Source organism: Chanos chanos, chromosome 6 (assembly GCF_902362185.1).
Source record: "Chanos chanos chromosome 6, fChaCha1.1, whole genome shotgun sequence".
Lineage (NCBI taxonomy): Eukaryota > Metazoa > Chordata > Actinopteri > Gonorynchiformes > Chanidae > Chanos > Chanos chanos.
The window spans coordinates 24,430,075-24,443,625 of record NC_044500.1 but is presented as its reverse complement, the minus strand read 5'-3'; the positions used below and the strand labels follow the sequence as shown (position 1 = coordinate 24,443,625).

At 43.1% G+C, this 13,551-nt stretch overlaps 1 protein-coding gene across 1 annotated transcript; it reads right to left on the bottom strand.

Annotated features, from left to right (window-relative positions):
- Positions 1-107: 107 nt before the first annotated feature.
- On the bottom strand, positions 108-12,684 carry capza1a (capping actin protein of muscle Z-line subunit alpha 1a). The gene is made up of 10 exons (XM_030776989.1): positions 12,646-12,684; positions 9,766-9,829; positions 9,415-9,466; positions 9,180-9,243; positions 8,648-8,854; positions 3,928-4,007; positions 3,745-3,823; positions 3,555-3,626; positions 1,665-1,727; positions 108-1,422 (listed from the first exon to the last, which is right to left on the bottom strand). Exons 1-10 carry the CDS (start codon positions 12,682-12,684, stop codon positions 1,282-1,284), a joined length of 861 nt encoding a protein of 286 aa, XP_030632849.1. The 3' UTR covers positions 108-1,281.
- Positions 12,685-13,551: the final 867 nt, after the last annotated feature.

Genomic DNA, 13,551 nt, shown 5'->3' with positions numbered 1-13,551 from the left:
TCTCGTATGGAACAAGCGCCATCTCATCATATCTGATTCTTATGGACGGGATTACCGCTGAATAAACGACAATACCCAATGTCTGGTGCAAACTCTTTATTCAACTTGAATGATACACGTCTGTTCTTTTGGTAAAAATAATTAACAATTAGAGCTAGGGAAAGGGGTACTTGCAACAAAGTTTTTGGAATGGCAAAAATACATGACTGAAAACCAGAGGAAGGCAACAAATCAATATTTTGTAAAAGGAAAGTTAGATCTCTCCAAACTGTATGTCTGTCATCTCAAACCTGCTGCCCACTGACTCCTGAGTCAGTACAGTTCTAGGCAGGATGGGTCTGATCTGAACCCCAGGCACTCCAGCCATGCTACACTCACACAGATCTGTGCAAACATTACCAGGGATGTGCAGGCTGGCACTCAGTAAGAAACAAACTTTTGTGGGGAAAAACAAAAACAAAAAACAAACAAACAAAAAAACCCCTGAATCATTTTATACCTCAAGCTGATGTGCAAATGAAAATGGAGGGCTTGGCACATCTAAACAACAAAACTGAATCACAGGCAGTAAACAATCACAGGAAGAGTTCACAGTTTTTCATGAACCAGTCACTGTGTATATGTTCAGTCTGAGGCAGAGCAGACAGGTATTGGGTCATTTGACTGTTAAAGGCAAAGGATAGAAAAACACTGTGTAATGTTGAGATGTCAAATGTAAGGAGGACTGAGTCATGTTGGGCATGTTATTAAAAAAACAAACAAACAAACAAAGGCTGAGCAGTAAAAAACAAACAGACAAAAACGTAGCACTCATCAACCATATTCACACTCAACACACAGCTTCAACACAAACTGACCGATGACTATGATGGGATTTTTTTCCCTAGCAAATCGTGCGAATCATCTTTTGACAGTGAATAGAGAAATGTAAAAAATTACGATGTGATAATTTCTATCCCTTCCAGTGGAGTTATTCATGGAGCCACCATGGATGTGGCTTTAAAAACCGATTGAGCTGAGCGAAGGTGCTGCCAAACGGCGTGAGGAGCAGAGAGCAGCTTTTTGTCCTCACTGAAAAAGGGACGAACCGTGGCTTTCTTACAACTGAAAAGAGAACAGCTTTTTGTCCTCGCTGAAAAAGGAACGAACCGTGGCTTTCTTACAACTGAAAAGAGAACAGACACATTGATAGCACATTTCTCACAGGGAACATGAACAGCTTGGCCTCTCAGACAGTCTCTCTCTCTTTGGCTGTGAGGGGTTCACAGCCCTGTGTCTGAGCTAGGCGCTCTGCATCTCCTTGCCGATCCTGTAGCTGAGGATCTTGTTCCAGTCGATTTTTGTGCGTGTGACGGGCAGCTGTCGGCGTAAGGCTTTGAAGGTGGTGTCGGACATAGTCTGGTAGTTTTCACTGATGGCCGTCTGAAACAGGAGGCACATATGACTTAAGAAAACACATGTTTCTTCAGCCCCAGTCACTGCAATAGCACTGGTCAACTGGTCTATTGCCACAGCACTGGTCAACTACTCCTATCATTTCACACCATCATATGAAGTGTTGCCATCAAAATGAAATAATCACTATGTGATAGAAAGAACAAAAAAGAAAAAATTCTTGTTCATTTGGGTACTCAGTGGTATACGTTTGTGATAAGAACACACACCTGGTATTCATTTTCTGCATTTTCAATGATTTTGACAAACTCCTTAGCAGTCTGGGTTTCACTCTGTCAAAACAGAAAAACACAAGTCAGAAAAGGAGGAAGAAAGAAAGGAAACCATGATGTGGTAAAACCGCTGAGTTTCAGACTTTTGGGGTTCCACGTTGATTAAGATCAGAGTTGCTCTGTGAGGCACTGTCCTGACTGACTGACTGTAAGGATGCCTTATCCAGTCACAGGCCATGATATTACCAGGGTTCATACACATTTTTACCAATAAATTTCCATGACTTTCCCGTGCCTTTGAGGCAAAATTTCATGACCATACATTCTCTGAAACGTCTGTGTACACATGAAAAATAAGGATAAAAATCCATGTAAAAATTTACCACAGCATATTTTAACTGAAATTAATGACAAACTATGCGGTTTGAAGCCAGACATGATTAAATCCACATTTTCCTGGCACTGCGTGAATTTACATTTCGTTAAGTAAAAGCTGCAACACAGGTCGGAGTCTGATGTTACCCCACACAGAGAACAAGGTAAAGTGACGTGACTGATCTGCCCGAATATCGAAGCATTGTTTAACCAATGATAGATTTTTCTCTGTCGATCTTAACTATACCATATGATGATTAGGATGGGTGTTTGGTTGCAGTTTAATGGTTAATGCTACTGTAATACAAGAAATTTAGATGTCAAAGTGGCCTACTTTTATTATCATTTAAAATTAACAATTTTGCCAGTAAACACATTTGCACTTTTTGAAATTCACTAACGGAAGCTTCGTGTTGCTCTCCACCAAGGCGTCATAAATTCGCACATAAGCTAGGAATGACGTTCATTTGTGATTCCCAGTCCTGGACCAAAAAAAAAAGTCCAAAAACCCTGGTTTGGAAGCATTTTAAGCTTACCGATGATAAAAAAAAGCAGAGTGCCAGATCAAATTCGTGTACCATCACTCAACAACAAATCTGGGAAACCATCTGAAAAGTGTTTCATGAATTCAGAAATAAACTAAGGTCTACAATAAATTTAGTTTAGCCTACTGCGCAGATAATCAGTGTATTATCTGTGAATAAAGGTGCGTCCTAAGCTATGGAAGGAATGCCAACCATCGACACCGTAAAGACAGCGAACTCTGGATCAAATGATGTAAATAATGTCTATTAAAGAGTGTCAAACTTAAAAAAAAGTGTGACTTGCAGTTTCTCATATTCATCATCTCTTTATTCATACTACTGAGTAGAAAGTTGAGTATTCCAAAACAACAGACCAAAACGATGCCGTCACGTTACAGACACTCGAAGCTTCGCTTGAAAAGGGTTGGCCAAAATTCAGTTGGCAAAAAAGTGGCATTTGATACAGCCCTACTGAACCACGTATACTCTATAAAACAGGTGCCTATGAAGAACATTTCCATGACTTTTCCAAAACTGTGTGGGTTTAATTATTTTTCCAAAACTTTTCCAGGCCTGGAAATTGATATTTTCAAACTCCATGACTTTTCCAGGTTTTTCATCACTGTACGAACCCTGTATTACATTCACTCACTACTGAAAACTTTGCACATCAGTTCACACAGTACCAAAGACTGTAGTAATATAGGTCACATGTTTTCTTCTCTGCAGACAAACTTCCTTTTGAGCTAATGCACTGAAGCACTGAGGAAGTTAGCAGGCTAACCACACAGAGACACCCTATGATACAGCAAGACAGAGCAGCCCCAGATTACAGCAGGCTCCTGTCATACACACACACACACACACACACACACACACACACAGATAAGACATAACACTGCCAGGCTGATAGGACCCTTGAGTGCCTTTACTCATCCCAGCTACTCTCCATACATCTTAACATTTATCCACACACCAACCCACTCACAGACACAAGAAGGGAGTCCTCCACATCCTTGTGGCTAACCAGCTGTACGTTACCATCCTCATAGTAATGCACCTGAAACATGAAAAAGACATGAAAATAATCACCCACATGTTCCCCTGAACCTGACCATTTCATCATCATCACTGAGAGAGATTTGACAGCTCGTAAACAGCCTGGGAGTTACACTGACCTGGATCTTCAGCACACCCACCACCTGAGCTGTGGAAGGAGACATAGAAAGCTTCCACTCTGAGCGGCAGCGTCCGTTCCTGTGGGGTCACAGGTTGTGGTCAAAACACAGAGACAGTAAAAGACATGTCTTTACACTCCTGTCTGATAAGTAAAAGACGTGTGGTGAGAACACAGTACTGACCAAAAGTTTTTGGCTTGAAATTGATGACTCTCAATACAGGCAATGATAGTCTGCTGCCCATCAATGGTTTTGCCGTACACCTGTGCAAAATCACACACACATACCTGACACACTGAGACACAGAACTTTTTACAAAACCCACAAAACTTCAAACAATGCTTCACAACCATCTTCTCTGCCTGTTCTAAATTTCTGTGCTTTCAAGCAAGTTCTGTACTTGTAATTCAAGCAAGACAATTCCTGTGTGTCTGGCTTCTAACAGAACTGCAGGAATTAGGCTAAGACAATGAAGAGCAGGGGGAGTGCTGTGAGGCAGTGAAGAGCAGGAGGGATGCCATGAGGCAGTGAAGAGCAGGGGGAATGCCATGAGGCAGTGAAGAGCAGGGGGAATGCCGTGAGACAGTGAAGAGCAGGGGGAATGCCGTGAGGCAGATGGAAGAGCAGGGGGAATGCCGTGAGAGCGTGAGACAGTGAAGAGCAGGGCGAATGCCATGAGACCGTGAGACAGTGAAGACCTGGGGGAATGCCCTGAGACCGTGAGACAGTGAAGAGCAGGGGGAATGCCATGAGACTGTGAGACAGTGAAGAGCAGGGGGAATGCCATGAGACTGTGAGACAGTGAAGAGCAGGGGGAATGCCATGAGACCGTGTCACAGTGAAGAGCTGGGGGAATGCCATGAGACAGTGAAGAGCAGGGGGAATGTTGTGAGACTGTAAGACAGTGAAGAGCAGGGGGAATGCCATGAGACCGTGTGACAGTGAAGAGCTGGGGGAATGCCATGAGACCGTGAGACAGTGAAGAGCTGGGGGAGTGCCGTGAGACCGTGAGACAGTGAAGAGCTGGGGGAATGCCATGAGACCGTGTGACAGTGAAGAGCTGGGGGAATGCCATGAGACCGTGAGACAGTGAAGAGCTGGGGGAATGTTGTGAGACTGTAAGACAGTGAAGAGCTGGGGGAATGCCATGAGACCGTGTGACAGTGAAGAGCTGGGGGAATGCCATGAGACCGTGAGACAGTGAAGAGCTGGGGGAGTGCCGTGAGACCGTGAGACAGTGAAGAGCTGGGGGAGTGCCGTGAGACCGTGCTACAGTGAAGAGCAGGGGGAATGCCGTGAGAGCGTGAGACAGTGAAGAGCAGGGCGAATGCCATGAGACCGTGAGACAGTGAAGAGCTGGGGGAATGCCATGAGACCGTGAGACAGTGAAGAGCTGGGGGAATGTTGTGAGACTGTAAGACAGTGAAGAGCAGGGGGAATGCCATGAGACCGTGTCACAGTGAAGAGCTGGGGGAATGCCATGAGACCGTGAGACAGTGAAGAGCTGGGGGAGTGCCGTGAGACCGTGAGACAGTGAAGAGCTGGGGGAGTGCCGTGAGACCGTGATACAGTGAAGAGCAGGGGGAATGCCGTGAGAGCGTGAGACAGTGAAGAGCAGGGCGAATGCCATGAGACCGTGAGACAGTGAAGAGCTGGGGGAGTGCCGTGAGACCGTGAGACAGTGAAGAGCTGGGGGAATGCCATGAGACCGTGAGACAGTGAAGAGCTGGGGGAATGCCATGAGACAGTGAAGAGCTGGGGGAATGCCATGAGACAGTGAAGAGCTGGGGGAATGTTGTGAGACCGTGAGACAGTGAAGAGCTGGGGGAGTGCCGTGAGACCATGAGACAGTGAAGAGCTGGGGGAATGCCGTGAGACCGTGAGACAGTGAAGAGCTGGGGGAATGCCGTGAGACCGTGAGACAGTGAAGAGCTGGGGGAGTGCCGTGAGACCGTGAGACAGTGAAGAGTAGGGGGAATGTCGTGAGACCGTGAAGAGCAGGGGGAATGCCGTGAGAGAAATGGAAGACTAGGGTGAAAGGCTGTGAGCAGAGGCATTGTTAGGACCTTGAAACATTGGGGGCTTAGCCCAGCCCAGAAATCTTTAGATTTTCAATAATTGCACCATGTTCAAGTTATTAGAGTTATATGTTTATAAGTTATATGCTCAGCCCATGTTTCACATTAATATCATAGTGAGTGCAGGCTAGCTACACCAGTGGTTCTCAAACTGTGTGCCATTACACACTGGTGTGCCTTGGGGGCTGGCTAGGGGTGCCCTGGAATTAGTCTTATTTATGATGATTTACACAGCTATATAAGGGTCACAGTTCCGTACATACTTCGGTTTTGAAGTCACAGTTCGGTATGTTCTCGGTGAAGTGAAAAAAGACATGCAAAACATGAAATTTAGTCTGACATTTCACAACATGTAAAGAGGTTAAGTAAGTTACTAGCCCAGTTAAACAGCAGTAAACTGATAAAGGCAAGACGATGTAGGGGCACAAATTTAGGCACGTGCCTCAAAGGGAAAAAAAAAAAAAAAATACTGACAGTGAAATTCTCTGGAACCTACTGGTATCAGGAGCTTGGTATCAAATTACTCCCCCAAACCCACAACCAAGTCCATATCTATACTTATCAGCAGATCACAGACTAAGGGTGTAATGGACAGCAGCGTTTCTAGCTTGTATGGCGCCCTGGGTGAACACCCCCACATTGGCGTGACGTGCAAATGAGCAATAGAAAACCGATTGTGCAAATGTCACCATTCTGATTTTTTTTTTGTGAGAGCGCCCCATGGCACCCCCAACACAATGCCGTCCTGGACGGCTGCCCTTGTTGCCCATATCTAAATCCACCACTGGTAATAGTACGCAAAAGTCACGGTTCAGTACGTACTTCGATTTTGAAATCATGGGTCACTATGTTTTCGTGACAGTGGGAAAAAAAAAAAAAGAAAAAAACACATGCAAAACATGACATTTCATTTATTATGACTCTAACTTGTAAACTTATAAACTTGTACAAACTTGTAATAGTGGCAAACTGACCATAAGTTCTTGAACACATCAGGAATGCACATAAAGGCACTAAGAATGCACTCAAACACTAAGAGCAACATGGTTTGCTTCACTTGGTAAAGTATAAGACACAGGCTCACTTTTGTTAAGCTCTTAAGCGACCTTTTGGACTACTCAGTTTTTCAGTTGAAATGACTGATTACTTAATTTGCCTGGAATACCTGGGGGGTATTCCAGAAAGCAGGTTTAGTGAAAACTCTGAGTTAGTTAACTCAGAGTAAGTAGTAAACCTCCTAATAAGAGAGTCCTATGGCTTCATTCTCCTAGCAAAACAAAGCCATAAGGCTCTTCTATTAGGAGGTTTACTACTTGTTCTGACTTAACTAACTCAGAGTTTTCTCTAAACCCGCTTTCTGGAATCCCCCCTGGTCTCTGATGACCTGTAGTGTATGAACTCGTTGCAACGGAAAAGCAAATTAAACATCCATTGAACAGCTACATAGCTAACATTAACCGTCCAGCTAGTTAGATGGCTCTCCTCACTAGTAATAAAAGCATTGGTCATGGTACTGCTGTAACTACGTGAATAATGAACGAAAGACCCGAAGACTCATAGCGCAGCAGCCATGTGACAAGTGAAGAAGAAGACAGACTCGAAAGACCCGTTCGTGAACGAAGCTAAGCCTGAGTAGCGCGCATGCGCGGCCTAGGGGAAAAAATGAACGAATCACTCACTCAGACGACTTGATACTCAAAAACGACTAGTCATACAAAAGATTAATTCAAAATGAACGAATCGTTCACGAACGACACATCACCAAGTGGTCTACTTCTAGTAGTTCTGGCTTTGTGGTCGCCATACTTGTGAGGCTGCATTAGCCTACTGAAAATGTGCTAATTTGAGTTGCTAAGTTACGGATTCGTTATGGAATCGGAGAGGAGTTTTTAATTTTAGTCCCGCACACAGAAATGTAGATGAGAGGGCACACTTGTCAAGTATGACTTTATTGTTTTCGATAACGTTTCGGTCGACTGACCATCAGAGCATAAAAAAAGTTATGCATGTAACGTGCGTGGTTAAAGCTACACGATATTCACTCAAATCACAACGCGCACCGAACCGAACGTCCTGTACGGAGCGATACGGTACAAATAGGAGTACCGTTACACCCCTAAGCTATATATAAAGGTGTGCCTTGGAAATACTTGTTTTCATAAATGGTCTGCCCTTAGACAAAAACGTTTCAGAACCACTAAGCTAGACTCGCTAAAGAGTCCTCTTCTTCACCAACCTGAGCTTGTAGATAAGGCAGTGGCACTCTCACGTCCTGACTCATCTGCTGCTACAGCAACAAGAGATAACTCTTCCTCCACCTCCTCTAGCCTCGCCTGCGCCTCGTTGCCTTCGTCCTTTTTCTTTACAAAAAAAAAAAAAAAAAAGCTTTTTATATCCAAAGCCTTCAAGTCTTGCCTTAGTGAACTAGCTAGCTACCTACCACCAGATGCCAATGACAAGCCCTGTAACTTAGGCGCTCTCTCTTTGTCTCTATAGTGCTAACACAAAATGCACTCGTGCCAAGTGGTGTTAGGTAGATCTGCTGCATGAATGACACATAGAGGACCCAAAACGTACTTGCGTTTTTTGATCAATGATATCATATTATTTTCCAGGGCTTTAATGCATGATCGGAATGACAGATGAATATATCGGGGGCTATTATTTTTATTATTATTATTGTAAAAAAAAAATTGAGATCTAGGGCTATTCATAAAACATTCGGGGCTGTAGCCCTGGATGCCCAGGCCTAACGACGACACAGGCTGTGAGAGACGTCAGTGAGTCAGGACACGAGTATTCAGGACATGACGATGGTCTCGTACCGTGCAGACGCCGCTGGGGTAGTGCTCTTTGACATAGGCTTTGAGAGCGTTGTCACAGGCATCTCTCAGTGTCTGCAGTGTCGACTCGCCCTCATGCGTCTGGACATCCCGTGCCTCCTTACGCAGGTGGTCAAACTTGAATGACACCTTGTTGCGAGGGTCGAAGAAGCGACCGTTGCCAAGGTCTCCATGCTCTGTGATCAAAACCTGAGGGGAAAGTGATACAACACAGTAAAGCTCCTTTTAAAAGCATTCTCTGAGGGTATGTCCCCACTGTGACCACAGTGTGTTAAACTTACACTACAGTTATGCAGGGAGGCAGAAAATATCACTCTGGCCTCATTTCTCTAACTGCAATGTGACATTAGCTCCTCAACTAAGCAGAATATTGTTACAAACAAGATGTCTGAAACGAGGCAGGGGTAGGACACCTGAGTTTTCACCCAGACCTGAGTGTGATTTTTTTTGTTAAAGAGCCTGATCCGGTGGAAAAAGCATTTTCACTGCAGCCAGTGTAATTTGTGTCTGTTACCTGATCATTGTATCCTTCAAGTTTGACAGGGGTAAACTGATCCATGTTATACTGGGCAAAGGCACTGTTGTAAAGAGAGAAAACAAAGCCCTTATTCAACATGAGAATTTGCATCTCTCACACACAAACACACACAAACACACACACACACACACACACACACTCTGGGGTTCCTCTGACACTGCAGGAGGGTTCAGTCAATAGTGCAAGTGAGACAAAGGCAAGTCATACTCACTGTGCCGCACCTTCCCTGAGTAAAGCATCATTGTTGAGCAGTAGCCGCACATCTGTGAATAAAGCACAAAGACACCACCTCCATTAAAGACTCCGTTAGTGCCTTCGAATTGCCTAGTGTCTTTGTTAACGCACCTAAGAGACTGTTCTATACACAGCCCAGAATTCAAACACGTGTGTTAACTGACTCTAATCCAGTTTGTGTATATTCTTCAAATACAGTGAGGTGTTTGAACACACACATATAGACAAATGAACTTTGATAATGACTCATTACAGTAGTCCTGTGTGATAAGAGCAGACAGACAGTAGAGCACATGGATGCAGAGTTTAATGCACACAGGTTCCTCACCATTAAAGACTTCATTAAATTCTCCAGGAGGAGCATGAAGGACGAAGCTGGCTGCAATGCGGACCTGTGGACAGGAGAGAGGGAAGAGTCAGCAGCTGCAGATACAATCTTCAAAAAATAAAAAGATTGGATACTTACCTAAGTTTCTACATTAAAAACACAAAGTCAAAGACACAAGTCACATGCAAGCAAACTGAGAGTACATGAAACACAGAGACAGACAAAGAAAAGCTATCAACTGACATCCACTTAAAAACACTCAGCTTTACTCCAGTACTGGACCTTCACACATGCTTTACCCAGATCAATGCCAGGTTTAAATATACTGAAAATGCTACAGAAATGGGAAGCAAGTCCCATTCTTCGCTCTTAAAATTCGCACTCATGAAAATGAAATGCCAAGACATGTCTTTCACATAAACAGACTAAATAACTAAAATGTTTGTTTGGACAGTAGTGGTTTTTTCAATTTCTTATCAACACGGATGAAAAGATACACAACACATCAGTCTGACAACATATAGCCTAAATACATTTGAGGTAATTGCTTATTCAGTCAGCTGTGCCAGAGAAGCTGTGTGTGTCCCGTTCACTGCCTGAACACGGCTGCCTTTAAACACATCTGTTCTCCTGCTCATTCCCATCAGCCTGCAATGTAAGAGGAGAAGTGTCTGTAGTGAGTGAAGTGGTTGGAGTGTGGACTCAGAGTCAGACACATTTCAGTCACTAAGACTGAGATGATGGAGGAAGGCATCCGCCTTCGCAGCCATTGCTTAAGTCCATATGCAGCATGGCTCAGGGAAACCAGCCACGCCTCAGGCTCAGGGTGAGGAGGACATCTCTGCTATCTGCTATATCACACCATGAGCTGCTTCCACTGTGTTCAGTCACTGAACCTAAACACTTACCCTCTGTCCCTCAGCCTGGTCTAGACTAATGACCCCACTAAAGAGGACAGAAATGGTACCCTGAATGGGCTGAAAAAAAAACCCTTTCCTGGTTTAAATAAGTGTACCGCAGGTCAGGTTTCAGTGAGGTCCATCACACACAATGAGTATCCAGCTGTATATGTGCAGTACATTTAGCACTGCATGTGTGTACGTGAACACACACATACGTTCCATCACTCTCCTTTCGGTCAACGAAGGGCAGGTGTCACTTTAAAAAACAGGTACGTTCTGAGAGCATGATGTCTTTGTTTATTAACAGTGTTACCTATTCCAGAGGCTTGTCTCCACCACCACACTTCCACACAAACTTTATCTCCAGAACCGGACTGAGGAGGAGTGGCAAGAGGGATAGAGAGCGGAGGACTGAGTCTCTGCCATCTCTGCATTTCTGAAATACCAGTCTCCTCCTTCTGCTGGCTCCTACATGCCCCACAACACCTGACAACACATGGCCAGTGGCGGGGGAGGAGGACGGAGTTTGGAAAGGGGGGTGGGGGGAATACTGGAACAGTTTTCTGCATGTATGAGCATGCTAGATGAGCGAGTACACAGACAGAGTCAAGAAGAGTTTAATAGCAGTCAAGAACACTCTTGTCTGTAAGAGACCTAGAGCTACGTTGTGGACTTGGACATACGTTGAATGAGCTAAGTATGTTGAATCAGGTGCGCCTGAGTACCTGAATTAAAATGGTACAGCAGGACTCTGGAACAGTGAACTTAGAATCACTTACTCACACTCTCTCTCTCTCATATTCTGTGGTACACTGACAAACTCCTAATGCAACACAGTGAAATAAACCAATGTATGACTGACATTTTTATCAGAGAGAAATCAAGAGAAGTGCACTGCCATAAGCCTGTAAATATTGTTAATGCAACAATGTTAAAGAAGTTTAAAGGATAAGTAAAAAACGGCAGACAGCGCGACTTAGGGAAACAACTGTGTGTCGTGACAGGGCATTCAGTCGTGTACCTCTGCAAAAGGTGACAAAATATCAGGAATGCCACGTTTTAACAGCCTTTAACAACAACAACAACAACAACAACAAAAACCCAACAACAACAACAACAAAAACACAACAAACAAAAACTGACATAAAAGTTAAACACGTGTTTCAGACTGTATCAGCAAAGGAGATCCTTGTAGATGAATTAGTTACTGAACGCAGCCTTTCTCCGTCAATGTACCGTTAGTTTACAGTAACGGGCATCTCGGGGTATGAGCACTGAATAACAATGAAGCAAATATACCCTATACGTATATAATTTTTAACTAATTTCAAAACTGTTATATGACCACGCCTATGTAAGTGATTACCTCTTGCTTTCTTTAACACAGAGCGGGCTGATGATAGGAGAAAGACTTTAGTAATTTGAACAATAACAGGAACCAGTTAGCTAAGATAACGTGTTGAAATCTCTTCAGAAGTTAACGAGATTGTTCACGATTTAACAGACAAGAAACTGACATTACCGTTACAGATTATTTGTATCTTCTTCACATCCTCTGAATTAAAACGCTCACTGACTTGTCAAAGCTGTCCGTATTAGCACCATAGTACACACCCAACACTCATATTACTTAAATCCAATTAAAAGACCTGCCGCCATAACAGTTTGAAATATCATAGATATCGTTAGATTGTAGCTAGTGGGCTATAAATCATAACGTATTGTTGAAAAGTGCAAGTTACCAAACAGACAGACTTAAAATTTCACTCTCGGCTCCTGACTTCCTTGCTCTATTAAGATTCACCGCTTCAAACACTAGCCTGCTGTGTAATACGGTGTGCAAACAAAACATTTTCTATAGCTACCTTGGATATTTTTAATGGATTTTGACTGTATATTTCTCGAACCATTGTAAATGCGCTACAAAGCGTTCAAGTCTAATTCAGAAGTTTAAATAATTTTATAAACTGATTCATACCTTCTCTTCTTCAGTAATCTGTTCATCGAAGTCTGCCATCTTGGCTCATCTGGGAAAGCCCAGGCAAATTGCACCATGGGAACCAATCCCCATCACGTTTACAAGAGAAAAGTTTGGATCTTAATATGAACACATTTGTAACAATTTTACATGATTCGTCACAAATATAGATAGCGATAATTTATTATCGCAAGAGTTGTCATGTAATTATTAAGTAAATTATTTAATTTAATATTTTGTCATATTGTATTGATCCTTGTATTCACTTTCAAGCATAACTTTCATTAACAAAACTGACGATTCTTAAAACACTTTTCTTTGTATTTTATCCTTGTCATAGAACCTGCTAGTACAAACATAAAAAAAACAAAAAACAAAACAAAACAAAAATCAAACAATCTAACAAAACCCCCAAAACAAAACAGAACAAAATAGAAAGATTTGCTATGCCACCTGCTGGTGCTTTTATTCACTAAAATGGGTACCTGTTGAAAGCTGGTAAAATTCGGCTGTTTTGCGTATTTTCGAGAGACCATTAATAGCCTGGACAATGTTTTCTCGTCATATAACTTTTTTGATTAATCAGGGATTCGTTCTAACGTGACACGTGCTTTGGGAAAGTAATGTTAATTAATTGGCAAATAGGTACCACATATACTTGGGGAAACGTAGGGTTAACAGAGACAGCTCTGTTAGAAAAAAGAACCAACAGCCTTATATAGACTCATCCATTGACTTCTGCTGGTTAAAGTGGCAGCCCATCCCATACTGTTGCAGATCCGTGGAATGGGCCAAAGCTTATGTAATAGCGGATAAAATTAAGGGAGTATCACAAAGTTAAGGATTCAAATTAAAACGAAAGTTTCTGCGCGGGGATATAAGAACATTTATTTCCATATCTTCCTA